General features: G+C 46.1%; 1 protein-coding gene across 1 annotated transcript; it reads left to right on the top strand.

Moving 5' to 3' along the window:
* Positions 1–1018: 1018 nt before the first annotated feature.
* Positions 1019–27338, top strand: NUSAP1 (nucleolar and spindle associated protein 1). The gene is made up of 11 exons (XM_083166710.1): positions 1019–1253; positions 2317–2385; positions 4065–4241; positions 6417–6543; positions 7888–7977; positions 8051–8163; positions 8406–8572; positions 21962–22095; positions 23700–23816; positions 24376–24478; positions 26813–27338. The coding sequence occupies exons 1-11, from the start codon at positions 1161–1163 to the stop codon at positions 26898–26900; spliced, it is 1278 nt and encodes a 425-aa protein (XP_083022836.1). The 5' UTR covers positions 1019–1160; the 3' UTR covers positions 26901–27338.
* The last annotated feature ends 403 nt before the right edge of the window (positions 27339–27741 follow it).

The following is a 27741-nucleotide window of genomic DNA, read 5'->3' as shown; positions in this document are numbered from 1 at the left end:
TGAGAGTGCGCGCTCTCTCAGCCAATCAGCGGGTGGGTGTGTGTGTAACAATAGCGCCCGCAGGCCCTCAGCGCCCACACTTAGTCAGCGCCTCCCCGCCGTCGCGGGGTCTGCGGCGCTATAGTTACGCCATTGGATAATTTGCATGTTCAAATGGCACACCAAGTGCCTAATTGTATGTGAGCCTCTCCGGTAGCTGCTGGGGGAGCTCAGGGGTAATTTGGACTGGTGTATTTAGAGTAACCAATTGTAGTTTTGCAGGTTTTTTTTTTTTTAACCTGCAACTGAAGCTGAGCAGGCCCTACGGATGGACATTGATCTGTCAGAACAGTGATGAGTTTGGAGACCAAACTGATTACTGACAGAACACGTCACCTCAGGTAGCAGTAATTCCTTCAATAGCAAAAGGTGGGAGCTGACAGATGAAGCAGGAAAGAACGTGGACAATGCCTGAGGAGTCTTGCAGGGGCTATATATAAGTGACTGTGTAGAGCAGGCGTGTCCAAACTGTGGCCCTTCAGCTGTTGTGAAACTACACATCCCAGCATGCCTTGCCATAGCTTTAGCATTCCCTAATACCAAAACTGTAGCAAGGCATGCTGGGACTTGTGGTTTCATAACAGCTGGAGGGCCATAGTTTGGACATGCCTGGTGTAGTAGAGTGTAATGCCAGCAGCTGCACATATAGCAGCCCAGGAGCAGGCAGGCGGTGTGCATTCTGCTACTGTGATGATAATACCCTTGGGCCCTGAGCCATGCATACTGTAAATCAGGGCAGCATATACATTACTGCTCCACTGGCTTCCAGCCACGGTTATTGGTTCCCCAACGGCTGCAGTGCTGCCGCTGGGCCTGAGAGGGGAGGAGCTCTGAACCTGGAGCTGTGGGAGGAGCCTCTACTGGGAAAGAGAAACAGTGATCCCTTCTGTGCTGCAGAGGGACGGGGCGTGGTCGGACGGTGAGCCGTCAGGCACTGCGCGCTGATTGGCTGATGGCGGCGGCACACGTGCCTTTCTCAGCAAATGGTGGCGCTCGCTGGCGGAGTTTGAATCGCGGGCGGCGGCGCGCACACAGAGAGACGTTGTTGTTGTCGTCTTATTGTCCTGTAGCCGAGAACCGGCGCTGTACCGCTGCTGTACCGGACCGGGAGCGCTGCTGTCATGGAGGCGCCGTCGCTGCAGGAGCTGGACACGCTGCGGTACTCCGAGCTCCAGAGACTGGCGAAGAGAGTCAGCCTCAGGGCTAATCTGAAGGTGTGCAACAGCTGCTGCGCCCGCCCGGGGGAGGGGGGTCCAGACAGACCGTAATAGGGACATCCATGTGGGGGGTCCAGACGGGTGTGGGACAAGGGGTAGACAACAAAAAGGTCGACAACCATTAGGTTGACATGCCAAAAGGTTGACGCAAGCATTAGGTCGACATGGGGGTTTTCACGTGGTTTTTTTTTTACCCAAATGTCGACATGGACACAGGTTAATGTGCACCGCGTCCCCTGGCATGCCTCGCTGCGCTCAGCGCACTATTTTATTTTCCCACCATGCCTTAGTGCCAGGCTGGGCAATTGCGGCCCTCCAGATGTTGATGAACTACACATCCCAGCATGCCTTGCATCAGTTTCAGCATGGCCACATAGCAAAACTAATGCAAAGCATCCTGGGATGTGTAGTTCAACATCTGGAGGGCCGCAATTGCCCAGCCCTGCCCTAGTGGATGGTAGGACATGAAATACCGCATGTCCGCTCCAAAAAAAAGTGAAAAACCCATGTCAACCTAATGCTTATGTTGACCTTTTTGCATGTCAACCTTTTTGATGTCTACCCGTTGTCCGGATACCGTGCAGATAAACCATAATAGTGACATGGTGGGGGAACAACTAGACATACCATAAGTGACATAGACATAAATAATAGTGGGGGGTCCAGACATTCCATAATAGTGACACTGGGTGACTAGACCTAAATAATAGTGACATGAGGGTGGGGTCCAGACAGACAATAATAGTGACATGTGGGTGGGGTCCAGACAGACGATAATAGTGACATGTGGGTGGGGTCCAGACAGACCATGGGGTGACCAGGCATACCTGTACAATGATATATGCCAGTTCCGTTGACATATATCGTGTAGTCTGTACCGTGTGTGTCGTCTAGTGTAGACAGTTTTGTCTATAGAGCATCCAACTCTGACTGTGCAACTAGGTGCAGATGGTAAAATGTGAACGTATTGTCTCCATACCCTCAGGGGAAACTTGTGACCGTCATTGTTAATAGCTGTCCAGCAGGTTTAATATCATTTCTCCCCCCTTTTGATTTATAGGCAGATCGACTACTCAAGGATTTGAAAAAACATTTCCACCCAGATACCCTTGCGGACCTGACAAGTAATGTAAGTGGCCTATACTTTTTTGGGGGGGCACAATGATTATAACTTTGTTCCCCTTATTTTATACAACCTCTTAAAGTATATGGGCAATTCCTTTAAGGGGAACCCAAAGTTGCATTTCCTTCATCACTTAGCTAGGTGTTTAGGTGTCCAGAAGTCTTCAGTTTTGCACGTGCCGAGTGCAATGATAAAAGTGGCTTTTGGCTGCCCAGATGGGTCACTTGTCACCTATGTCAGCTTGTGGCTGCAGAAGGTGGGGTGATGCCAGTCGCACAGGAGAGTAATATATTTGTATATACAGGAGACCCCTCATGAAGGAATATTCACCATGGTGTATCGGTGAAGATTTCGAGGGTGTGCTACCGCTGGACACAAATGAATGCAATTTCAGGAAAGAAAGTCACTGTGATGCAATGAGAGGAAGTTTAATAAAATGTAACTTTTATTTAGAACAATATTTTAATATTGTTTGAAATAAGTTACATTTGATTAAACTTCCTTTATTCCTGAAATGGCCACAGAAGGTTACGAGAAGACATGAGTGCGCACGTCGGCAGTAACACTTGAGTAGCTGCCTGTCGGCACGTTCTGCGTTGTTCACAAATGAGCATCCTGGATATCAGTCGAGCGCTCTAACATGTGTCGGTATATATGTGTTGTACGGGGTTAGGATAATTTGGTCTACAGCATGATGGTCGACATGATTCTAGTTCGACAGTCAAAAGGTCGACATGTTTTGTTTTTTTTTACTGTTTGTTGACATGGACACAGTTTAAAGTACACTGCATCCCCTCCCATCACTCGCTGCGCTCGCAATGCTTTGGGCACACGGTTTTATTCTCCCTCCACTCCCAAGAGCCTTAATGGCTAACCGTGACACTCCAGATGTTTTTAAACTGCACATCCCAGCATGCTTCGCTTCAATTTTGCTATTTTGGCCATGCTAAATCTGATGCAGAGCATGCTGGGATATGTAGTTAAAAAAAATCTGGGGTGTCAAGGTTAGCCGTCAAGGCCCTAGTGCAGTGCTATGTGGCCATGCTGAAACTGATGCAAGAAATGCTGGGATGTGTAGTTCATCAACATCTGGGCCGGCGTTGCCCAGCCCTGCCCTAGTGGATGGTAGGGCATAAAATACCCCCTGTCGGGTAAAAAAAAAACCAGTGAAAAGCCCCATGCCGACCTTTTGACTGTCAAACTAATGACCTTTCCTATGTTGACCTAATGACTGTCGACCATCATGCTGTAGACCAAATGGCCGCATCCCGCTACACCGGTGTGTCTGGCATAATTCCCTCCATCTCCCTTATCATTCCTAGGGGCATATGTATTAATCCTGGTAAATCGGAGATATTGTAGGAGGTGCTAACGCACCAGCCAATCAACTCCTGTGATATTTCAAACAGCTGATTGGCTGGTGTGTAACCACCTTCTACTTAATCTCCATTTTACCTCTTCGTCAGGCTTAATACATCTGCCCTATTATCCTTTACAGAAATATATATATATATATATATATATATATATATATATATATATATATATATATATATATATATATATATATATATATATATATATATATATATAATTACACACACTTATAGTGACCATACCATTCTGTGTGATGCATAGAAGTAGTAGTGTGTCATTATTTACATTTTGTGTATTTTCTCGCACAGGACTCTGATGGCAACTGTACTCTCAGTGACAAAGATACATCCCGGGGCAGCCTGCAGATGGAAGAGCAGAGCTTTGCAGGTCATGTTACTTACCGTAGGGGTCGGGGGAAGAAAACCCAACAGAAGGAGTCCAGTTCTAGCAGCGAGATTCACACGTCTGAGAAGGAGGCTGCTCAGGTATTAAATGTTTCATTTTGGTGCATTGAATTATATTAGATAAACCTTGCTCAACTGTATTACAGTCTAACAAATCTGTGCAACACAGCTCTGGCATTAAATTAGGGACAAGTAGCGTCCTGCAATGGGTGTGGTGCCTAATGGTGGAAAATGGTTATTGAATGAAGGTACTGTATGTGCCTCAGATTGCACATGGGGGAATGTGTCCGGACTACTGTTTGTATCTGAGCTCCAGTTTCTCTAGACACTTGCGCTCATACACGTTGTGTAATGCATTCATTTATTCATATATAACAGACATGGGGAAACTGTTACATTGTGTGTGTGTATATATATATATATATATATATATATATATATATATATATATATATATATATATATATATATATATATATATATATATATATATATATATATATATATATATATATATATATATATATATATATATATATATATACGGCAGAACGCCACGGCACTCCAAAAGCAGCAACGTTTCGATACTGTGTGTATCGTCTTCAGCCTGAAGACGATACACACAGTATCGAAACGTTGCTGCTTTTTATTGCTGTGCTTCAATAAAGAAGATTCTTTTGTACTATTCTACCGTCTGGAGTGCCGTGGCGTTCTGCCGTCTATACATTTCCCTGCTAAGGGCACCCAGCCAAGCAACATACTAGGAGGCTGTGCCGGGCACCAAAGCTGTGTATGTGTGTATATATATATATATATATATATATATATATATATATATATATATATATATATATATATATATATATATATATATATATATATATATATATATATATATATATATATATATATATATATATATATATATAGCAAGAATAAATGCTGGACGCTGTTAATTTAAAAAAAACATGTAGTTTTAGTATTATTGAAAGGAAGCCTATTAAATGGGGTGTATGTGTGGTTTTTTGTTTGTTCCCCACTTTCAAAAGGCAGGCATGGCTAAACTGTGGCCCCCCCCAGATGTGGTAAAACTACACATCCCAGCATGCCTTGCAATTGTTTTAGCATTCCCTAATAGCAACACTGTAGGAAGGCATGATGGGACTTGTAGTTTCACAACAGCTGGAGGGCCATAGTTTGGACATGCCTGCACTAACAGAAACTGGAGGTTTGACAATGGGGTATAGAAGGGTGATTCAATGGAGCTGCCACTTTAAAACATAAGGTCCATACACGTGTTTGGACAGTGATGGTGGGGAAAATCGCGACAACAATTATTTTACATACCAGTACGCTATGGAAATCCTTCCACCCCGTCGCTCATCTGCTGGTAATACCAGATGAGCAGCGATGATGCAGGAGGGCGCACCGGCGCTCATCGCTGCCCTGTACACACTGAGCGGCTTTTGAGCACTTTGCTCCTTTGCCATCAGATTGACATTCGCTGACTAATATTAGCTGGGAAAGGAAACTGAGCAATCCTGCAGCCATATTGGATCTTTAATATGGTTAACTGTGATTTATGGCGGCTACCGACCTTTGTACATGTAAAGTGTACAGTCCTGCCATGCCCTCCGCTGCCTCACCGTAACCACATTCCCACCGCTGCGCCAGGCAGACATCTTTCAGCACCGCCGCCATGCTGATAGTGTGCTGGGATGCCGGGCCTAGAGGTTGGTTGCCAGAACGGAGGTGTCGGTCGGTCAATGGAGGGTACACACTTGTTCAATGTCTGGTAAACCGGTTGGTCACGAGTTAGATCTCCTCTGTGGCGGGGAAGTGTGTACCCACCGTAAGGGAGTTTAGTCTGAACTCAAATGGGGCGGGGACTGTGGATGATCTTCTCTGTGTAGTAAATGGTGCTATATAAATAAACAGTAATACATGGATTCTGAGTGTCTGGATGAGGAGCAAATTAGTTATCAGAGTTGGAAAAACTGGTATCTCAGCCATCCAGATCACACGTGCTCCATAGAATCCCACAGAGGGGCGCGGGGAACTATTTGGTTGCTGTAAGGGACATCGCAGTAACCGCACATCAGTAAGTATTTATTAGAACCTTAATATTTCTGTTTACAAACCAAGGAAATAAGTTTCCTACCCAGGAGCATACAACTAATTACGCAGGGGATCTTTCGATGTTCAATGTATATATTGGCGTCAGAACATGTGAGTATATTGTGTATTAATGTTTAGGAAAACAATAATGATGGAGATCCAGAGGAAACTACCAGGCCCGATTCTGCAAGCAATCAGCGGAAACGGCAGAGGACCGAGGATGACATAACTGAGCAGGACACAAATATAACTGCAAAAGGCAAAAGTACGTTACTAACACTATTATAAAATTTTGCACTGTACTTACCACCATAAAAGGCTAATTCCGACATAGTCACGTTTGGGTTTATATAAAATATTATAGAAACGGTAGAAAACATGTAAAAAAAAAAGTACTTTATTTGGGTTATATGCCCACTTCCATGTAGGCGAAGGGAATTAAACAAATCGATCATTGCGGACATATGCATTGCATACGCTTCCAAAACCATCCTTGTTGGGGTGGAAAAGTCTCTCCATCCACTGGTAGAGGCTATGGCCATACTGCAAAGCAGGGATGGGGAACCTTCGCCCCTCCAGCTGTTGAACTACACATCCCAGCATGCCCTGCAACAGTTTTAGAATGGCAAAACTGTAGCAAGGCATGCTGGGATGTGTAGTTCAACATATTCAGGGCTAAAAGTTCCCCATAATGGTGTAAAGAGTACATGCATTTTATGGGTGTTTGGGTCGACAACTGAAGGCCGACACCTGAAATAGGTCGGAAGGTCGACACAAGCGTTAGGTTAACAATGGGAAGGTCGACATAAGTTTTATTCATGGCTTTTATTTTTTATTTCTTAAATTTTGTCCCAAATCTCGACCCCGTCTAAGGGGGGTATGTAATCCAAAATCATGGCTATCGATCCCCGCCGACAGCCACGATCCTGGCCTGCTTGTGGTCTGATCGACTGCAGAACGACAGGCGGGATTCAATTTCCCACCTGCCGCTCAGCACAAAGGGGGCGTGGCTGCAAAAAAGGCCGTGGTTGCAAAAAAGGCCGTGGTTTGATCTGCAGCCGGGATCGCGATATTCCGTTATCAGCAGAACGGGCCCGACAGCTTCTAAAGTCAGTCCCGTTCTGCCATGATCCTGTTTCAATGCTGTCGCTATAGACGGCATTGAATAGGGAGCCGCCGCTATTTCCCCCATCTGCAATAGCGGCGGCAGATTGCATCCTCCACCCCTAAGTGTACCGCGTCCCCTCGCATGGCTTGCCATGCTTCCGCCACTATTTTATTCTCCCACCACCCTGTAGTGGACGGTAGGGCATGAAATACCGCCTGATGGCTCAAAAAAGTGGGAAAACGCATGTTGACCTTTTTGACTGTTGATCTTCCCCATTGTTGACGAATGCTTGTGTCGGCCTTAGCCATGTCAACCTAATCCAGGTATCGACCTTCAGTGGTCTACCCAACGCATGTCAACCATGAAATCTCTGAAGCTGTTTTTTTGAGGGGGGGGGGGAGCGTGAGGGAGATTATCGTCTGTCCATCAGAACTCGTACAATTTAGGATTTTGGTTTGAACTTGAGAACAATTTAATGACCTTTTTGTTTTGCGCGAACAGCTAAAGCCAATGTGTGTGCACCCCCTGGTGGGAAGATTCCCAGATACGCCAGTCGGTTATCCAAGTCCGGACCCAAACCATCAACCCCAAGTAAGTGCGTTCCAGCTGGGCTCTGTGGTTGTGGAAGGAATTGGATATTAAATGTCTCATTTTCATTCTACAGACTTTAAAAAGCTGCACGAGGCCCAATTCAAGAAGATGGAGTCAATAGACCTATATATCGAAAGGAAACAGAAGCGTTTAGAAGCAGTGAGCATTAAAATTCAAGAAGTAAAGGTACAGCGGCATAGCGAATATATTTGTGTTGATTGAAAAATGGGCTCATTTAGTTTTATTTTGTACTTTGGGGCAGATGCACTCCCCCTGGGATGGTGATAAAGTAGCGGCAATATCGTACAGTAAAACCATTTATAGAAGACTGATCTTCCAGTTTCATTCCTTTCCTCGCCATCGCCCTTTAAAACCTATACAACTATTTTGAAGTCAAATAATGTTTTTTATTTTTTTATTTATCGAAGTCCCTACACAGCAAACCGTCCCCTTCATGGAAAAGTCCACTCCCTTCTGCAAAGACGCCATCCAGTCAGAGACGTAACGGGCGTTCCAATGCTGCCAGTCGGAGTATCCTGGTAGAGAAATCTGGGTTTAAGCCAACCGCTTTATCCACATCCAAGATGAATGTTCGGTAAATAATCTTCACCTTTTTTATTAATGACTTTGCATGTCACCATTGACTATATAAAAAGTATGTGTGATATATAGAGAAATTATGACGTTTGTGCGTGGAAACATCAAGTGACGCATGAGTTACGGCCCATCGTGACATTAGACAGTCAAGAGTTTATCTCGGTGTGGTGCACCAATAGGGAGAGAGACCACAATAACACGTAACCTTTATTGATTTATGTTACAACTGCAAAATATAAAAAAAAACACCTAAAATAAAGTGAAGGTGATGCGTGTTTAATATAGCAGGTCCAATCCTCAATTTATGGTCTCCTTGAAAAATATGAAAATTCTGTGTGTTGTAGGACCGTATCGTGTACACATATACTGAGGTTTCTTTAACCCCTTCCCGACATTGCCTTTTAAGGTAATTTTTTTTTTTTTTTTCCTCCTTGTGTTCAAATAAGCGTAACTTTTTTAATTTTCCGGCTATATAGACACATGAGGGCTTTTTTTTTGCGGGACAAGTTGTACTTTCTAATGGTACCATTTACTATACCGTATAATATTCTGGGGAATCAGGAAATAATTCAATGTGGGGTAAAAAAAAAAAAAAACGCAATTCCACAATTTTGCGCTGGTTACGTTTTTTTTGAAATTCATAGTTCGTTTAAAATGATGGGTTATCTTTATTCTATGGGTCGTTACGATTCCGGTAATACCAAACTTATATAGTTTTCGTTACATTTTACCACTAAAAAAAAAAATAGAAAAATGTTACGGTTTTTCGAATTTGCGTCGCGTCGCCATGTTCTGCGGCTTATAACTTTTTTATTTTTCCACCTACGGACCTGGGTGAGGGCTCATTTTTTGCGGGCTGAAGTGTACTTTTTAATTAATACCATTATGGGATATGGGCGACTTTCTGATCTCTTTTAGCTATTTTTTTTTGGGTAGGCGATGCGACCAAAAAGCGTAGTTTTGGCGTTGGGGATTATTTTCCGTTTACGCCTTTAACCGTGCGGGATAACTAATGTTATATTTTAATAGATCGGACTTTTAGGAACGCGGCGATACCAAATATGTTTATTTTTTTTATTATTTATTTATTTTTATTTGGGAAATGGGGAAAGGGGGGTGATTTGAACTTTTAATATTTTATTATTTTTTTTTTATTTTTAAACTTTATTTTTTTTTTTTTTTTTACTTTTACTACAAGGCCCCCTAGTGTACTTGACCACTAGGGGGCGCGATCGCCTGTACTAGGTTCAGCCATAGAGCTCTATGGCTGAACGTAGTGATTTTTTGCACTTCCTATTACATCCTGCCTGAGGCAGGATGTAATAGGTATGAATACACGGACAGCACAGGGGTCTACATTAGACCCCTGGCTACCATGGCAACCGATCGGCACCCTCCGATCGCGCTGCGGGGGGCCCCGATCGGCGCCGGAGGGGGGCGCCCCCCCTCCGATCAGCTATTTAAGCACTGCGGGCGCTTTGCCCGCGGCGCTTAAAGGGTTAAACGGCCGCGATCGGCGAACTCGCCGCTCGTGGCCGTGAGAGCAGGGACATGGCTGTAATATACAGCCATTACCTGCTCTCTATCAAGCCAGCTCACTCCGTGAGCTGGCTTGATTCACCCCCAACCGACATATGACGTAAATGTACGTCATATGTCGGGAAGGGGTTAAAGGAGCCTCAGTATATGTGTACATGATACGGAAAAATTATATATATATATATATTTTCACTTTTAATACTAAGCAGCCATTTTCACCTACAGAATCGCCATGTGCCGTCCTCCGACAGAACAGGGTGTGCATGAGACGCTGGCAAGCACTGTTCTGTCGGAGGCTGTAGCAGCCCTCCGCCCATCTCTCTGAAGCGGAGATGGGCAGGGAAGCCTTTAATACCTGCTGATTTGCTGACTGGGACAGCACATGAGATCTGGCAGGCTGGCTGACTGCAGCGCCACCTGTACCTGACACTGATACCTTATCTTTTCTTTTAACAATGATACTTCAATTCATCTTTTATTTGTGTGGTGCCCTGAGGTGGTTTGGGGGTGCCCTGCACCCCAGAGTTGGACCCTATAATGTTAGGAAGCTGTCTGACAAGGTCACCTTGAAAAGCGTTGGGCAGGCTCATTATTGGCCAATTCTATGCCAAGAACCTCATATTATATATAATAGATTACAATTGTTGGTGGTGTATGGTGCACCAGATTCTGTGTTGTAGTACTCCGAGGTAGCACATCCCATTATGAGCCGCTGGGTGTGCAGTCCAGGCCCCCTTCCCTTGAGTTCTATACAGATGGAAGGCTAATAGTTCTTTGCGAACTCCAGATCATTATCAAGACTTAATTAACTAGGTGCCTATGTACTTTGTGACAGTGACATTTATCATGTCTACCTTTTTTAATTTTGTCGACAAACTCCCTGGTGGTCTAGTGGGTCCTTTACCTTCTCCCAGGGCCGTGTGACCATCACTTTCTACTCAGACGTGCAATACAGCAGCGTTCCAGGAACTACTTATTCTTCGGTACCAAGGAGACACAGGGTTGACGCTGGGTTGTAGGAGTTGGAGCAGCCTGGCACCAAACGGGTTAAGCCTTTTGCCCCCTGTGCAGCCCAGGCTCCTCCCACCCCAAAGCCCTGCCTCCTCCCTTAGGGGGAAGAGGGGGATATCTTGTATTTATTAAGAGTTTTATGGTTCCGACCTCATATACTAAGCAGCTCTTATAATTACAATGGGAATATTAAGGAAATAGAGCGCTAATTAATTATCTGTATTTAAATAACTTATGACAATGAAAATGAGTAGTACCAGAGAATTAATTGGTTAAAAACAAGGTTTACACACGGCAGTATTTCAGATGCGGGCTTTGTGAACCTGTCAACAGTTTGAGGATGTCAACCTTGTGCCTGTTGGATCCTTGAGACCTGTAAACTGTGTGTTGTCGATCTTCTACAATACAAACCATGACAGTGTGTCTGCTCTCTATAGAATAATGGGTACTTGTGTATTATCACGGCGCCCGTCTGCGCAACGTAGCTGGCATAGTCGGATCACATCGCATGCGATGTGATGGTACTTGTGTAGTTTCACGGCGCCACTGCCCGCGGATCGCACCGCACGCAAATCGCATGCAATGCGATTTAGCACACCCCCCCACTATCCACGTCACCCGGAAGTGGATAGTGAGGGTGTTCTAAATCGCATTGCATGGCACACTATCAAATCGTATGCGATGCGGGCAGTGGTGCCGTGAAACTGCACAAGTACCATCACATCGCATGCAATCCTACTACACTGAATAGGACACTACATTAACTACTTAGCGGGCGCCGTGATAATACACAAGTACTGAATAATGTTTCCTCTACCTCCCCATGGCAGCCAACCTCTGGGTTCTCTCCCTATAGGTAGATATCTGGAAAGGAACAAAAAAGACACCTCCCCTATATAAGGACTGCCCCTTCCTAGGCTCAGTGTCTTTTTTTTCCTTTCCAGGTAGATGAGAGTGCTTACCCTGAGGCTGGCTGCTGCCTTCTCCTCTGCCTAGTGCAGTTGGGGTCTAGGCGATAATTTAAAGCATAACGTCTCCCGCCATCTGGCGTGGTTGGGAGACTGCATATAGCGTCCTGCTGCCAGGTGCAGTGAGGTAGCTTACCCCGGGTTCAGGAGCCGCAGGAGGCTTGTATGTCGGATGGCCGTGGCGGTAATGTGCTGAGGCTGACGGCGGCGTCAGGGGCGCGGACCGGGTATCGGAGCTGCCGGGCGCGTCATCAGTGGCGCCGGCTGTGTAACACGAGGCTAGGCGCATCATCACTGGCGCCGCCAAGCAAGAGGACACCGCGCGCGCCAGGAAGGCCGCGCGCGTCACGAGAGTGAGCGTCAGTAGGCGTGTCACCTCGGGAGTATGGACGCACGCTATGACGGGGGCAGTACCCCGTGCGGTGATTGGACGCTATCGCGTCATGAAGCGGGCGTCATTTAAGCGCGACACAGGCGCAGGACAGCGCCATTGCTGAATCCAAACGCCGGAGATAGAATCTAAAGAACCCGGGGACTGTGATTATATGCCACTGCTTCTCCAAAGGGCAGCTGCAGCAGGCGATTTCAGAGTGAAGGTAAGGCCCTAGGCTTTTGCCAGGGCTCTATGTGTGCCTGTAGAACAGTGCTTAATCAGTGTATCCCTGTGCAGATAATTTCAAACACTGTAAGATGGAGGAAGAAAGAAAGCAGCCTGCAAAATCAGGGTAAGCAGGAAAGGCAGTTAGTTAGATATTTATTTCTTTATTCATTTATTTTGATATGGTTATTTATTTTCCTCATGGTATGTGTTATCAGTAGTCAGGCACTCATTATGTGTGCTTTCTGGCAGGTCTGAAGCAAGCAAGGAAAAGGCAGAAGGAAAAGCCAAGCATAAAAAAATGCATCTGGCTAAATGTACACTCTGTGACAAGACGCCTCCTGACAGATGTGCAGGGTCTGTCTGTGATAATTGCAAAGGTTCTCAGATATTGGCACCTTCACAAATGACAGAGTTGGTTGCAAAACTTAGGACAGCATTGGCAGATACTTTCGTGACAAAGGAGGATCTGGCAAAGATGTCGGCTAAAAGGCCTAGGGAGGTTGACTCTGCTAACTCAGAGGATTCAGAGGAAGGCCCTGCCCCTGCTATAGAGGAGGAAGTCGAAGAAGGAGAGGTGATGCAGGAAAAAGCAGAGTTAGAGTTTAACCCTGACTTGCTGGATAATCTGCTCACACTGGTGAACAAGTCTCTTAATATAGACGTAGCACAAGAGGAAGGCAAGTTACAGGATTTGCTCTTCAGAGACAAAAAGAAGAAATCTAAGACATTCCCGCTGTCTTTGACACTCAAAGAGGTAGTAGAGGACGAGTGGGCTCACCCGGATAAAAAGGTGGCGGTACCACTAAGGGTTAATAAAATGTACCCCTTCGAGCCTCAGGAAGTCAAGACGTGGGAGGAGCCGCCGAAGGTAGACGCGGCTATTGCACGCATATCTAGGAAGACGACGCTTCCATTGGAGGACGCCAATATATTCAAAGACTCCATGGAGCGTAAAATGGAGATGGGGTTGCGTAAGCAACACGTCACATCAGGGGCCGCGATCAAGGCGTCATCAGCGATTGCGATTACCTCTAGAGTGCTCAGGTCGTGGTGTCAGGACCTAGAGTCAGATAGGATTGATGGCATCAAAAGGGCAGATCTACTGAAGATTGTACAGAATATGCAGGTTGCCATAGAATTTGTTTGCGATGCCTCCCTAGACGCAGTCAGGCTGGCAGCAAGAGTTAACGCCAATGCAGCAGTTGTGAGAAGGGCCCTGTGGCTGAAACCGTGGGCAGCCGATGCCCAATCAAAGAATAAACTCGTATCCCTACCTTTTCAGGGAGAGTATTTATTCGGAAAAAAACTCGATGACATCATCACAAAGGTGTCAGGAGGGAAATCAGTGTGGCTACCACAGGATAGGGGTGCAAAGAAGCCCTTTAATAAATCTCAGAGGTTCCAGCAATCGGAATTCAGAGAGGCGAGAACTTACAGGCCAGGAAGGAACTACAGGAGGCCATGGTTTGGAAATCGGAGTTCCTTTCGAGGTCAAAGAAACAAGGAAGGAAGATTCTCGTTCAGGCAGTCATCACAATGACGCCAGGGACAAGGTCGGGGGCAGGCTGTTAGAGTTCAAACAGGCCTGGCTCCGATCTACGGAGGACCGGTGGGTCCAAGAAGTGGTCTCCACCGGGTACAAAATAGAATTTATCATGACTCCCGGGAACTGGATGGAGGAATCCCCTGTGCCAAGGTGCCCGAAAGAGAGGGAGGCGCTAATGAGCAGCCTGCAGACTATGATCTCTCAGGGTGTTGTAGTCATAGTGCCCAAGGATCAGGAAGGTCAAGGCTGGCACTCCAGATTTTTCGTGGTAAAAAAGGCGACAGGGGGTTTCAGGACCATTCTGGACCTGAGGAGGCTCAATACATATGTCAAGACACAAAACTTCAAAATGGAGTCGATAAGATCTATTTTACCAGACATCAAACAGGGGTCTTTTCTGACAACAATCGACTTAAAAGACGCTTACTTACATATTCCTATATGTCAGCAGCACCAAAGATACCTAAGGTTCAAAATCAAAGGAACTACTTACCAATTTACGGCTCTGCCGTTCGGCCTATCCACATCCCCAAGAACCTTCACAAAGGTTCTGGTTGTGCTCATAGCAAACTTAAGAAAAGAGGGGGTGACAATATGGCCATATTTGGACGACCTATTAATTATGGCGAAAACAGAAGGAATGGCGAGAGATCATACAGAGAAGGTGATGAGGTATCTAAAGCATCACGGGTGGCTCATAAACAAGGAAAAAAGTCACTTGGAACCATCAAGAGCCGCAAAGTATCTGGGTGTGGTGCTAGATACAGAAGCTATGAGGGTCAGATTGACGCCAGAAAGGCAGGAGAAACTAAGGTTGGAAGTAACCAAACTTCTGAGGAAAAGGCTAGTGTGCGCAGGAGACTGCCTAAAGGTTTTAGGTCTTATGTCGGCAGCGCAAGACACTATCAAATGGGGCCGATTTCATACAAGAAACCTACAAGGGTGCTTTCTATCCCAATGGGATGGCGACGGGAAGAATCCCATGCAAAGGATTTCCTTGTCAAAGCAAGCGAGAAGATCTAAAGTGGTGGATGGACACAAACAGGTTGAGACAAGGAAGGTCATTTGCAAAAAGGGAGCAGATATTAGTCACCACCGATGCCAGTCGGGATGGGGAGCTGTGTGCGGCAGAAGAACAGCACAAGGTCAATGGAGGCAAGCCGAGTCAAGGGCACACTCAAATGTAAGAGAGATGAGGGCAGTGCTTATGGCATGCCGGGCATTTCAAGTACAACTGTGGCAAAAGGAAGTTGTAATCAGATCAGACAACAGAGCTGTAGTGGCATACGTGAACCGCCAGGGCGGTACAAGGAGCCGAGAACTGATGGAGACGGCAAGCATACTTCAGTGGGCAGAAGGACATGTCCTAAGCCTGTCGGCAGTGTTCATCGCAGGGAAGGAAAACCAGCGAGCAGACGCCCTAAGCAGGTGGGCAATAAGACCAGGAGAGTGGGAACTGTCCCCACAAATATTCGACATACTGACAAGCCACTGGGGAGTTCTGCAGGTGGACCTAATGGCCACCAAGTACAACGCAAAGGCAAAAAATTTTATATCAAGGCACTGGGAACAAGGGGCTTGGCAGGCGGACGCCCTAACCGCCAGTTGGGGAACGGGCCTGGCTTACGTCTTTCCCCCATTTCCAGTGATACCGAGACTGTTGAACAAAATCCAACAGGAACGGATGACGGTCATAGCAATCCTGCCCTACTGGCCGAGGCGAGCTTGGTTCGCCAAGGTGCTCAGGATGGCGGTGGATGCTCCCTGGGAGCTACCGGACATAGAAGATCTGATACGACAGGGGCCCCACGTACAGAGGCAGCCCGACCACTGGAATCTGACGGCGTGGCTGCTGAGACAAGAAACTTGGTAGCAAAGGGGTTTTCCAGAAAAGTCGTGGATACCCTTCTGAAGGCTAGGAAACAAACTACGTCTAAAACGTATTACCGGATATGGAAGGCATATACAGAGCTCTGCAGAAGGGAAGGTAAAGACCATAAGCTGGTCACGTCGGTGCTGGATTTTCTGCAGAAAGGATTAGAAAGAAACCTTTCGGTGAGCTCTTTAAAGGTGCAAGTGGCGGCTTTAGGAGCTATGATGGATATCAGACTGGCAGATAACAAGTATGTCCAGAGGTTTCTACAGGCCTCGAAGAGAATAAGGCCTTCATTTCACAGACCTATGGCGCCATGGGACTTGAACATGGTGTTGAATGTACTGACAGAGGAACCATTTGAGCCATTGGAGCAAGTGTCCACCAGAATGTTATCAATGAAGGTGGCATTCTTGGTGGCAATAACATCCGCGAGGCGTGTGTCAGAGCTGCAGGCTCTGTGGGCTGAAAAAACCGTTTCTGAATGTGTTCAACGACAAGGTGGTCCTAAGGACGAACCCTAACTTCTTGCCAAAGGTAGTGTCGCGATTCCACGTGAATCAGGAGATAGTGCTCCCCACCTTTTGCGACAAGCCGGCAAACGAAAAGGAGAATAGGCTGCATAAATTGGATGTCAAACGGGCTATACTGATTTACCTGAAGAGGGTAGAATCATGGAGGAAGACTAAGAGACTTTTTGTAATATCAGAAGGGAAAAACAAAGGCTTGGGAGCCACCAAGACAACGATAGCCAGGTGGATCAAGTCATGCATAGCAGAGGCATACAGGATCAAAGAGGTAGATCCGCCCGAAGGCATCAAGGCGCACTCTACAAGGGCAGTAGCGGCGTCATGGGCAGAAAGGGGCGCGGCCTCTATGGAAGAACTGTGCAAGGCGGCATGCTGGGCCTCAGCACACACTTTCACCAAACACTACAGAGTAGATGTAGGGTCATCAAGTGATGCAAAGTTTGGGAGGAAGATTCTTAGCGCAGTGGCGCTATAAGAAAAAAAAAAAAGGGAAGAAAATGGTGACAAGGAAGAGGAGGTGAAGAGAACCTCGTATCCTTTTTGTCATTTGGTGTCCTGTTTATTGGTTTATTTGGATACATTGCAGGAAATAGTAATTTTAAGTTGAAACCCACCCAGTGAGGTAACTGCTAGGGTATTACCCAGAGGTTGGCTGCCATGGGGAGGTAGAGGAAAGTACGGATTATTACCTGTTAGTACGATTTCCTCTACTCCTCCATGGCAGCATTATTCCCTCCCATGTGTAACTAAAAAAAAAAAAAAAAAAAGGAATTATGAGTTATATGTGTATGTTATGTCTAAGCTGTATAATTTAAAAGACACTGAGCCTAGGAAGGGGCAGTCCTTATATAGGGGAGGTGTCTTTTTTGTTCCTTTCCAGATATCTACCTATAGGGAGAGAACCCAGAGGTTGGCTGCCATGGAGGAGTAGAGGAAATCGTACTAACAGGTAATAATCCGTACTTTTGCAAATGAAGCTGATAGTTGTCAGTACCATCGCACGGTGAGTCTGACAGCACATTTACACTGTTCTAACTTAACAATAACAAAATGAATATTGCGTTGGTCCATGGTGGCTGTGCCACTACCAATTCGTAAAGAACTGGTAACCCCATCGCCAAGGGGCCACGCCCGATAGCCATGCAATAACAGCCACGGGTGGGGGGGGGAGGGGAGGGGGAGGGGGAGTGGGATGGGATGGGTCTCTTTGTCTCAGGTTCCCAAGCCTGTGTGTGGGTCTCTTTGTCTCAGGTTCCCAAGCCTGTGTGTGGGTCTCTTTGTCTCAGGTTCCCAAGCCTGTGTGTGGGTCTCTTTGTCTTTGGTTCCCAAGCCTGTGTGTGGGTCTCTTTGTCTTTGGTTCCCAAGCCTGCGTGTGGGTCTCTTTGTCTTTGGTTCCCAAGCCTGCATGTGGGTCTTTTTGTCTTTGGTTCCCAAGCCTGTGTGTGGGTCTCTTTGTCTTCGGTTCCCAAGCCTGTGTGTGGGTCTCTTTATCTTCGGTTCCCAAGCCTGTATGTGGGTGTCTTTGTCTTCGGTTCCCAAGCCTGTGTGTGGGTCTCTTTTTGGTTCCCAAGCCAGAGCTGTTGCTTTAAATCATTGCAACAGAAATGTCCTGCTGTCCACCTTCAGCTATAAGATCCTCAAAGAGCTGGAGGAAATATTTGGGATCAGGATGGAAGTGGAGCATCTTTGCACTCATTTGCATGGTAATAGACCAGGCACGGCTCCAAAAGTCTTCACTGGAGCTGTAGACTAGGAAATACCTTATTGGGTAGGCGAGCTCACTACCCATGTAGGAATAGGCTATATAGAGGCATGTTGACAGCCATACCAGTAGTTCCTCCTGAGTGTCTAGCTCGGATGTCATCACTTCACGGCAGAGCATGTACAGAAACATTACATTGACCGGATTGAGGAAGCCCATGGTCTGATCGAGTTTAGTGATGGAAATGTCTATATCGATCAGCCAATCAACAAGAGGTTTTGGTGTTATCTTCTCCTTACACCTGCGACAGAGGAACTCTGCAAGACAGGCCAGCAGCTCGCTGGTGGATGCCTGCACCATCCTGGCTTTAGGTAGTGAGAGGTCTTGCTCTTCTTCAGCAGGCTCACTGACAGGCTCCTTGGCCAAGGTAGCCTGTGAGACCTGTGTGTGGGCTGTTAAATCAACACATGACAGTGAAGTCTTCAGGCTCTCATGCACGAGATGGCTAATATCGACCTGGCCATTTATGCGCTGTCTTCTTCTTTTAGTCATGAAGTTTCTCAAGCGCCCAATCAGTGAGCGTCTCTCTGTAGATTCTCCAGTGTTCTGGGTAGCCGTGCGCTGGGCGCCACTTGATGATTCTTCATCTGGACGGTTCACCTTCCGGCAGCACGGGAATGTCAGGCAATTCCACATTGTTATTCCGTGTCCTGTTCTTTATGACACTGGTTGTGGTCTGTGGTGGTTCTGTTTGCCAATAATAATCCAATAATAACGGTCTGTTTCCAGCACGTTGGGAATGATGCTTCCTGGGTCAGTCAAAGGCAGCAAATGATTCCAAATGGTTTGTCAGAGGTGTTCTCTGCTTACACTGGCATTGTGACATCACATGCTGATTGTGATGCGTTATTTATGCTAATGAGCTGCTCACTGTAATGACATTTTTTTTAAATCTAGAATGTATTATCACCCTATTTAAAACCCTATGAGGAAGGAAATTTGCTTTAAACAGGTTAAACCGTTGAGATGTTGAAAATATTATATTAGTTGAAAATAAAACGTGTAAAATATATATATATATATATATATATATATATATATATATATATATATATATATATATATATATATATATATATATATATATATATATATATATATATATATATATATATATATATATATATATATAGTCATTTGGCAATGGGTACATCCCGTTCCTTCGTAGTCTTTCTGTGATTTTAAGGAAAAAACTCATTCTTAATATGAGAACCGTGGATATCATGCAGGGATAATTGTGACTCATTGGAGATTTCCACTGGCCTTGTAGTAATAATGTCACAGAAACTGAAGGTGCGCTGCCTGTACTGGGCGTTTGGGGGATACATGCATTATTACACTGGGCCTATCCTTGTTCTATTTGTCTTTTCTCATATTGGGGCAGATGTATTAATCCTGGTATAGAGAGCTAACGAACCAGGCAATCAGGCTTGAAAAATGACAGTTGCAACTGATTGGCTGGTGCGTGTATCTAGTATTAGTCATCACTTACTGTATAGGCAATTGTACAGTGGGTGGGCATTTCCTATTATACAGAATGGGACCCGGGTTTGACACTTCTGATAACCTAATAAAACACTCTGCAGGAGACTCCCTGAATTAGTCACAATCTCCCCGAAGGGTCTGGGAATGTCCCTGATTTCACCTAACTGCATTTCCTGCATTGGATATAAGGCACAATGGGGAAGATGTATTAAGCCTGGTAAGGTGATAGTGATGGGTGATCATGCACCAGCCAAACAAAGCTGATTGGCTGGTGCATTATCACATACCACTTTATCGCTGCTTTATCACTTTACCAGGCAGCACCGGAGGCCTGGCAGCGGTACTCAGCTGACGCTGAGAAACCGCTAGACCACCAGGTAGTGTTCATTCTAGCACCCGCCATCTTTGAAAGCCCATGCAGTTCCTCTTCCCTGCCTGGGGTGTCGCTGTCTGCTGTAGTCCTTCTAGCACAATGTGGTCTGTATATCCTCAATGATAGGCAAACCAGACCTGTGCTAGAAACACCACAGCAGACAGCAACACCACAGGCAGAGAATGAACTGCATGGGTTTTTAAAGATGGCGGGTGCTAGAATGAACACCAACCAGGGACGACTCAGGCTGCAATTACAGGGCTGAAGCAGTGGCTCTCTGTGGTTCCAGGAGGGGGCAGTTTGTGCCTTGCAACTCCGCCCCCCCCCCCCCTTCTCTTGGCAATGGCTTGTCCTGAGTTCCCGCCGAGGGCTCTCATCTCAGAGTTGAGGGGGGCCATTTTACTTCACTCGTGGCTGTTCACAGGAGAGGAGCTCAGAAATCGCCCCCCTTGTCCTTCACGGTTATCCAGTGGCCAGATTTCTGTTAGGCTTACAGAGTAAACCGTATATAATCACCGGTTTGTTTATTGGTGATCATTGTGCCGTATTTTACTTGTAGGAGGTATTGCAGAACTTATTCAACCACATAAAGTGTTATCATACACTATGTCTGCAAAAGATTCAGGAAAGGGAGCGCGTAGACAGGTTAACGCTCCTGCGCTATTGGCGAGCAGGGCCACACTGGCCTCTGAGCGCTGCTGTCTGCCGCGCCCTAGTCTGCCGGCTGCTGCGGAAGTTCCCTGCAAACCTGACTGGGCTACCGCCTTGTCTTCTGCAATGACTGAATTGGCTTCCCAGCTTGCGGCCTCACACACTCCTGTTGCTCCCCCTGTCCCCCAGGTTCCTTCTCAGTCAGCAGAACCTCCGTGGGTGCAGGGTCTGTCAGTCTGTACAAGGTTTCATCCTGTCTTCAAAATGCTTTATCTGCTCCTAGATCTCGCAGGACAGAACAGCGTGATGCACCACATCCCCAGCTTGGTGGCTCTACTAGTACTGAGGATCCCTCGGTTGAGGATCCTGAGGGCACATTTTTCTAAACTGGCTTGTGGGTGGGGATGTAGAGGGGAGGAGCTAGTACACCCAGCTGAAGATTTTTTATGTTCCTGTCTCCTGCGGATACCCTCTATTCCCCAAGGTATTCAGACCATCCCAGTATCCCATATGGACTTCGAGAAAAGGATTTACCGGTAGGTATTTCAAATCCTATTTCTCGTAGGCCAAGGTGGATGCTGGGCACCCGCCCATACGCTCCAGCTTAGCAGTTCTGTTAGAACATTACAAACAGTGTAACAACTGTAACCCCTAACTATGTTCTGCTGAGTGGTTCATCTCTCCTATCCCTATTCCTCGGCTTGTTCATTTAAAAACTGGTATCTGAGGACATGAAGGGGTATTAAGTGACGTGGAGCTATGGGCTGCATGGTCCCAAAGAAGTTTAATCTCCTTGGTGCCCGGTCCTCCAGCCCTGGAATAGCCACTATCCCAGCATCCACCTTGGCCTATGAAAAAGGATTTTACAGGTAAGAACTAAAAATCCCCCTTTTTGTAGCTATTTTTTAACTTCTTTGCTAAAAGTGTGTCTTGTTCTATGAAGATCTGCAAACCACCGAGGTGTGTGTCTCGTTAAACAAATGTTTATTGATTGCTGATCACGGAATAGATCAGACCGTTTCTTATGTATTTTTAATTTAAATTTCAGCTTTTCGGAAGGAACAAAGGATAATGAGCACAAGCGTTCTCTGATAAAGACGCCGGCCCGGAAGTCTTCTCCCTTTCTGCCATTTTCTCCCAGTCTGCCAATAAGCCGGACCATTGTCCAAGAGCCAAATGCAGGTATGTGAAGTGTTTCTGATCTGTATATTACCTTTGTCCTTACTATGTTTGTAGTGTAAAGCTTTGTCCTTGTTGTCCCCTGACGGCATATCATTACTCTGATCGGGACCATGCAGATTCCAGTTATAACAAAGCCGAATATGCATAGGCGATTCACAGCGAATACTGGTGACTGTCAGAAATATTGGCCAAGATTGAACATGTCCCTAAATTCTTACCTTAGCGGCGGCGTTGCTTGGGATTAGCAAGTCCGCTGCCTGAACAATTGCAGCTGCGTCGCCGCTATGTGATCAATAGGTTAATCTTAAATCTTTTTTTTTTAAGTTGGTTTTTCATACGTTACTCTCCACGTGGACATAGTTAGATTATAATAGTGTTCCGGAAGCGTGGCGGGCATATTGGTACTTACACGGTGTCCGTGTCACAAAAAAGTATAACGTGTCAACTTTTTTTTTTTTTTTTTTTTTTGACCCTGTCAACCTAAAAATTTACCTTGTTCATGTGTCACCTATTGACGGTTGACCCTATGACCCCTAGGCCTGTGCATACAAATATGGGTACTTGTGTATTATCACGGCGCCGGCGCGCGCAACGTAGTTGGTGGTGTCAGCATAGTCAGAGCTACGTAGTCGGCATCAGCCAGCGTAGTTGTAGTAAGGCAGCGTAGTGTACAGTAACGAGTAAAGCTGCCGGCGTCCACAGGGTCGGGTACACTGTTAGACACAGGAACCGCATCGGAGGACGCGCTTCACATACAGCGCTGGGAACCGCCAGATCCCCCAACCCTGCGGATGCTGGAAGAGAGGCGTCCATGTTATTTGTATGAGCGTCTCGCACACAATAAAGCAGGCATTCGCCAGTGCTCCATGTCAAACTCTGTCAAATGCCTCCATTTCAAACCCCCACTATTCACATCAGCCCGACGCGTGGCGAGTGGACGCATTACACGTCCTCCCGACCTGTTCATACCCTCACTATCCACGTCGGTTTGTTTGTTTTATAAAGTGTGGCGAGCCACCGAGCCCGTAGCGTGGTGCGGGGACGTGGAATACATGTCCAGTAATATGCGTCCCCTCGGCACACTTCGTGCTGACGTGGATAGTGGGGGTATGAACAGGCTGGGAGGACACGTGCCACGTCCCCTCGCAGGGATCGCCACGCTTCAGGCTGGCGCGGATAGTGGGGGTGTTTCGGGAGCACATTCACACCTGTCATGTCAGGTAATAAAATAAAAATGGTCAATGGTTCCCACACAATGTAATAAGCGCTGACTGCCTACGCTAACTGCGTAAGCCCTGGCTAGCCGCCAACGTACTGACTGCGCTGATACTGACAGGGGCGCTGCGCTGATACTGACAGGGGCGCTGCGCTGATACTGACAGGGGCGCTGCGCTGATACTGACAGGGGCGCTGCGCTGATACTGACAGGGGCGCTGCGCTGATACTGACAGGGGCGCTGCGCTGATACTGACAGGGGCGCTGCGCTGATACTGACAGGGGCGCTGCGCTGATACTGACAGGGGCGCTGCGCTGATACACAAGTACCCAAATATGAATTGGGACCATAGTATCACATTTTTTGGTGGCTTCTTCCTTCTCTGCAGTCATTACTCCCATGAAGTTTACCGCTCAGACTGCAACCACCCCAAACACTAACAAGAAACTGAAGTTTGATCTCCTGGCGAGTTTAACGCGCCCTCTTGGCTACCAGCCACACAAAGGTGAGCCTTTATTTTGATAAACTAATGGGAAATATACACTTGGGTTGACGATCGTGTCTCAAACAGAATTGAATGAAGGATAAACGGGGTGTAATATCAATAATCCCCACTTGATGTTCTCCATGTGATTGTTGTAGCTCACAATAAATGTGTGACCTCCATCCAGTAGCTTGCGTGCATTCGGGATTATCCTGAAAATGTAGGAGTCAACAAGGCAGCAGCTGTTGTGAAACTACACCTCCCAGCATGCATTGCCACCGCTTTAACATTCCCTAAAAGTGAAACTGGCAAGCCATGCTGGGACTTGTAGTATCACAACAGCTGGTGAGCCACATGTTGCCGGCATTTGGACTGAACCCAGAGCATCCTAGTAGGACCTGGATGAAGCACTGAGAATTACGTATATAAGCACTTTCTGGAGAAGCTACAGTATATGGAGACGTAATCTAATGTAAGGATTTCCTTATGCCTTTCCTGTGGTATTTAGGTCTGATAACCGTTATGTAACCCATGATGTGCCTGTGACTATATCCTGTAATTCTGCTTTCACACTTCAAAGGCAAACTTAAACCTTGGGGGGAGACGAAAGAGAACCAAACCGCCTTACAGAGCAATGTGTCTGTGCTGAAGAACACGTACAAGCAGCCGCCGCTTCCAACCAGGTGAGGACAGGATTTGGTCTGTGCGCGATTGTACCAAGTCCTACAGCGACTGAAATCCAATGGTTAATGGGTATCGTCCGTGCAGAGGCTGGGAGGCTTAGTGCCAGATGTATCCAGCTGCAAATACTGATAAAGTGGTGAGTGATAAACAACCAGCCAATCAGCTCCTACCTGTCATTGTTTTTTCAAACCCAGATTGTAACATGGCAGTTAGGAGCTGGTTGGTTGTTTATCACTCTGGATTGTATCACTTCTTGAAGCTCGATACATCTGTCCCTTAACCTCCAGAAGTGAGTGTGTAATAAAGCTGATGGGATAAGTGCGGAACGCGCTGACCTCCTATGTTACTGATGCCCGGAACGGTAGAATCTGAAAAATGTTCCATACATTCATGTGCATATAACAAGCGGCATCTGTCTTCTAGAGATGGGTAATAAGCCCCATGCGCACTAGGTGTCCCTGGTCGCGGCCGGAATAGTCAACGGTATCGGTCACAGGTGGCGGATATTGAGTGTGAACACTGAACGGTATCGGTCACAGGTGGCGGATATTGAGTGTGAACACTGAACGGTATCGGTCACTGTATCATTCAGAGACATCATCGGGACCCATGACACCTGATGGCTATAGGGACTGATTGATTTGCATGTTCAGATGGGATGGGTCACTAACGATGCGCGGAAGAGCACATAGTAACGATATTGGGGCCGATGCATTAAATGCCATATAACGTTTTCTAAATAACTAGTCCCGCTTCTCCAGCATAATGTGGAGAAGCGGCACCTATTATGTGCAGATGTATTAACCCCCCCCCCCCCCCCAAGCTGATAAGGAGAGCCGTTATGCCCAGCATGAATGGCTCTCCTTATCGGCTCCCCCGGCATCCTGCGCATGCGCTTAGATTGTAAGCTCCTCCGAGCAGGGCCTTCTTCTCTTCACGTGTCACTCACAGCTCTCCCATACTCAAACACTCAGTGACCATCTTCGTCCCCATACTCCTGGCCACAAGCCGCTAGTCGTACGTTGCTCGAGTCCTCACTACTTCTATTTAAGCTGTAATGTGCAGTGAACCTGTGGCGCTCTTTATCTGTACTCTATTTTTGTTATTTTTTTTCAATGTAAAACTAAGTTTTGTCTCCCTGTATTGTTTCTTTGTACGGCGCTGCGAAACTGTTAGTGCCTTATAAATAAAATTATAATAATAATAATGTGCGATGCGCTTTCCTCCCCTGTCTGGGCAAGTGCAAGATCTCCAGTGCAGCCCTGAGCTGGCAAAGTGGCTGGGGCAATTTAATGCCTGGGCGAATTTTAATACATTGCCCCGGCTGCTAATCACTGGGGGGGATTGCAGGGGACAGCCCCGCTGAGCGTGACTCGACAGGCTGTTGCTAGCGCACGTTAGGTGCGCTCATAATACATTATGGAAACCGTAATCCCGCCAATTAACTAGTGTTAAGTGCATTTTTGCACTTAACGCTGGTTCATACATCTCCCCTATTGAGTGCCCCACTGGGCGATATCTTTTACAGTCTCCTCTAGTGCAGGTACTGCCAAACTGTGGCTCTCCAGCTGGTGTGAAACTACACATCCCAACATGCCTTGCCATAGTTTTAGCATTCCCTAATGGCAAACTGTGGCAATGCATGATGGGACTTGTGGTTTCACAACAGCTGGAGGACTAATGTTTGGCCATGCCTGCTCTAGTGTGTATGGGACCTGAGGGTGTGGATTAGTTCAGAGTCCATGCCTAGGTAGATTGTCAATAAGTCGTCATGTACTAGGTCAGCAGTGTTAAAGTTGACTGAAATTCCTGATAAACTCGCGTCTACCTTTTTTCATGTGTCATTGTCAACACCTCAACAAACAAACGATATCCTCACCCACTGGTGAAAAACTTTTAAAAAGACAACTTCCACAAATAATTAGTGTCCAAAAGGTCTTTGGTATAATAAATGTGTGGCGGAGTCCAAAGATCTGACAAACCCAAACAAAGAAGAACATAGGGCAATAATGCCTCCAATAATTATTTGTGGAAGTTGTCTTTAAAAAAAAGTTTTCGCCAGTGGATGACTTGATATCTTTTGTTGATATGTTCTGATGCTTTTTTGGTGAAGGTCTATTTGTGTCATCCTGGGCAGAATTCTAGTTTTTTTTTTGTGCTGTGGGTATCAGTTTCTTGCATTGTCAAGACCTCGTCAAGTGTACGCCAGGTGCATCGCTGCGCTCTACACACTTTACCAGCCCCAATCGTATACCATGCGGACAGCAAACCATGAGAAAGTCCAACATGGTTGATTTCACCTATGACTAAAGCCATTTTCTTTGTTCTTCTAGAGACGATCGGCGTAAACAGCATGAAAAAGACAGAAAGTGTAAGAGGGATAAGGCCGTTGGAACACGCAGAGGCTTCGCCTTACCTTAGAAATGGTTCTACGTCATTTTGTAAATAGCTGTTTTTTTTATGCAGTCCAAGTACGGACACATTTGTAGTAATGATGCTGCGCTTGTTCATATTTTTATGTGTATCTTGTATCTCCTTCTAACTATATGTAGAAATGTCTCAGACCAGGCATGTCTAAACGATGGCCCTCCAGCTGCTATGAAACTACAAGTCCCATCATGCCTTGCCAAAGTTTTGCTATTAGGGAATGCTAATACCATGGCAAGGCATGATGGGACTTGTAGTTTCACAATAGCTGGAGGGCCATAGTTTGGATATGCCTGGACCCTCCACATTCTCTCTGTGGCAGCTAATGGTAAGAATATTACTCTTAGGTACACATCTCAGCCGTTTAGGCTACATCCTGCTTTGTAGATGGTTTTTCCTGGTGGGGACGACAATAAACGCTTATTACTGCTACTTGGCTGCATTTACTGCGGAGGGTGTTTATCGGTTGGTGCGATGTAGTTGTGCCGAGGCGGATACTTCATGTTAGAATTATTCAGTATTAAACCAGGACAGCCCTAGCTAATACAGTTCTTCTCGTCCAGTGTTTTAGTCATAGCGGTTATTGGTCTTAGACAACTAAATGGGATAAAGTGGAAGTTTCTACAGATGGGCGAATAGGAAACACGGCAGAAATCCACAAATGTGTTGTAAACTGTAGGTATTTTTCATTATGTGTTAATTACATTTTGTAAATTTTTTGATATTACATTTGTCTTGCAATTAATATATAGTATCCATAGGTAAAGGTGCAACAATGAATTAATAAAACTTAACATGATGTAAGGGTTAATCTCAATAGGAAGTAATGTGTTTA

Source organism: Crinia signifera, chromosome 12 (genome assembly GCF_055691185.1).
Source record: "Crinia signifera chromosome 12, ASM5569118v1, whole genome shotgun sequence".
Taxonomy (NCBI): domain Eukaryota; kingdom Metazoa; phylum Chordata; class Amphibia; order Anura; family Myobatrachidae; genus Crinia; species Crinia signifera.
The sequence above is the reverse complement of the archived record's forward strand: the minus strand, read 5'-3'. Positions and strand labels throughout refer to the sequence as shown.

Excerpts from the sequence above, each read along its gene's own strand:
- NUSAP1 (XM_083166710.1), top strand. The coding sequence starts at position 1,161 with ATGGAGGCGCCGTCGCTGCAGGAGCTGGACACGCTGCGGTACTCCGAG. Across the intron at positions 1,254-2,316 it reads GCCTCAGGGCTAATCTGAAG|GCAGATCGACTACTCAAGGA; the intron begins GTGTGCAACAGC and ends TTTGATTTATAG. Across the intron at positions 6,544-7,887 it reads TATAACTGCAAAAGGCAAAA|CTAAAGCCAATGTGTGTGCA; the intron begins GTACGTTACTAA and ends TTGCGCGAACAG.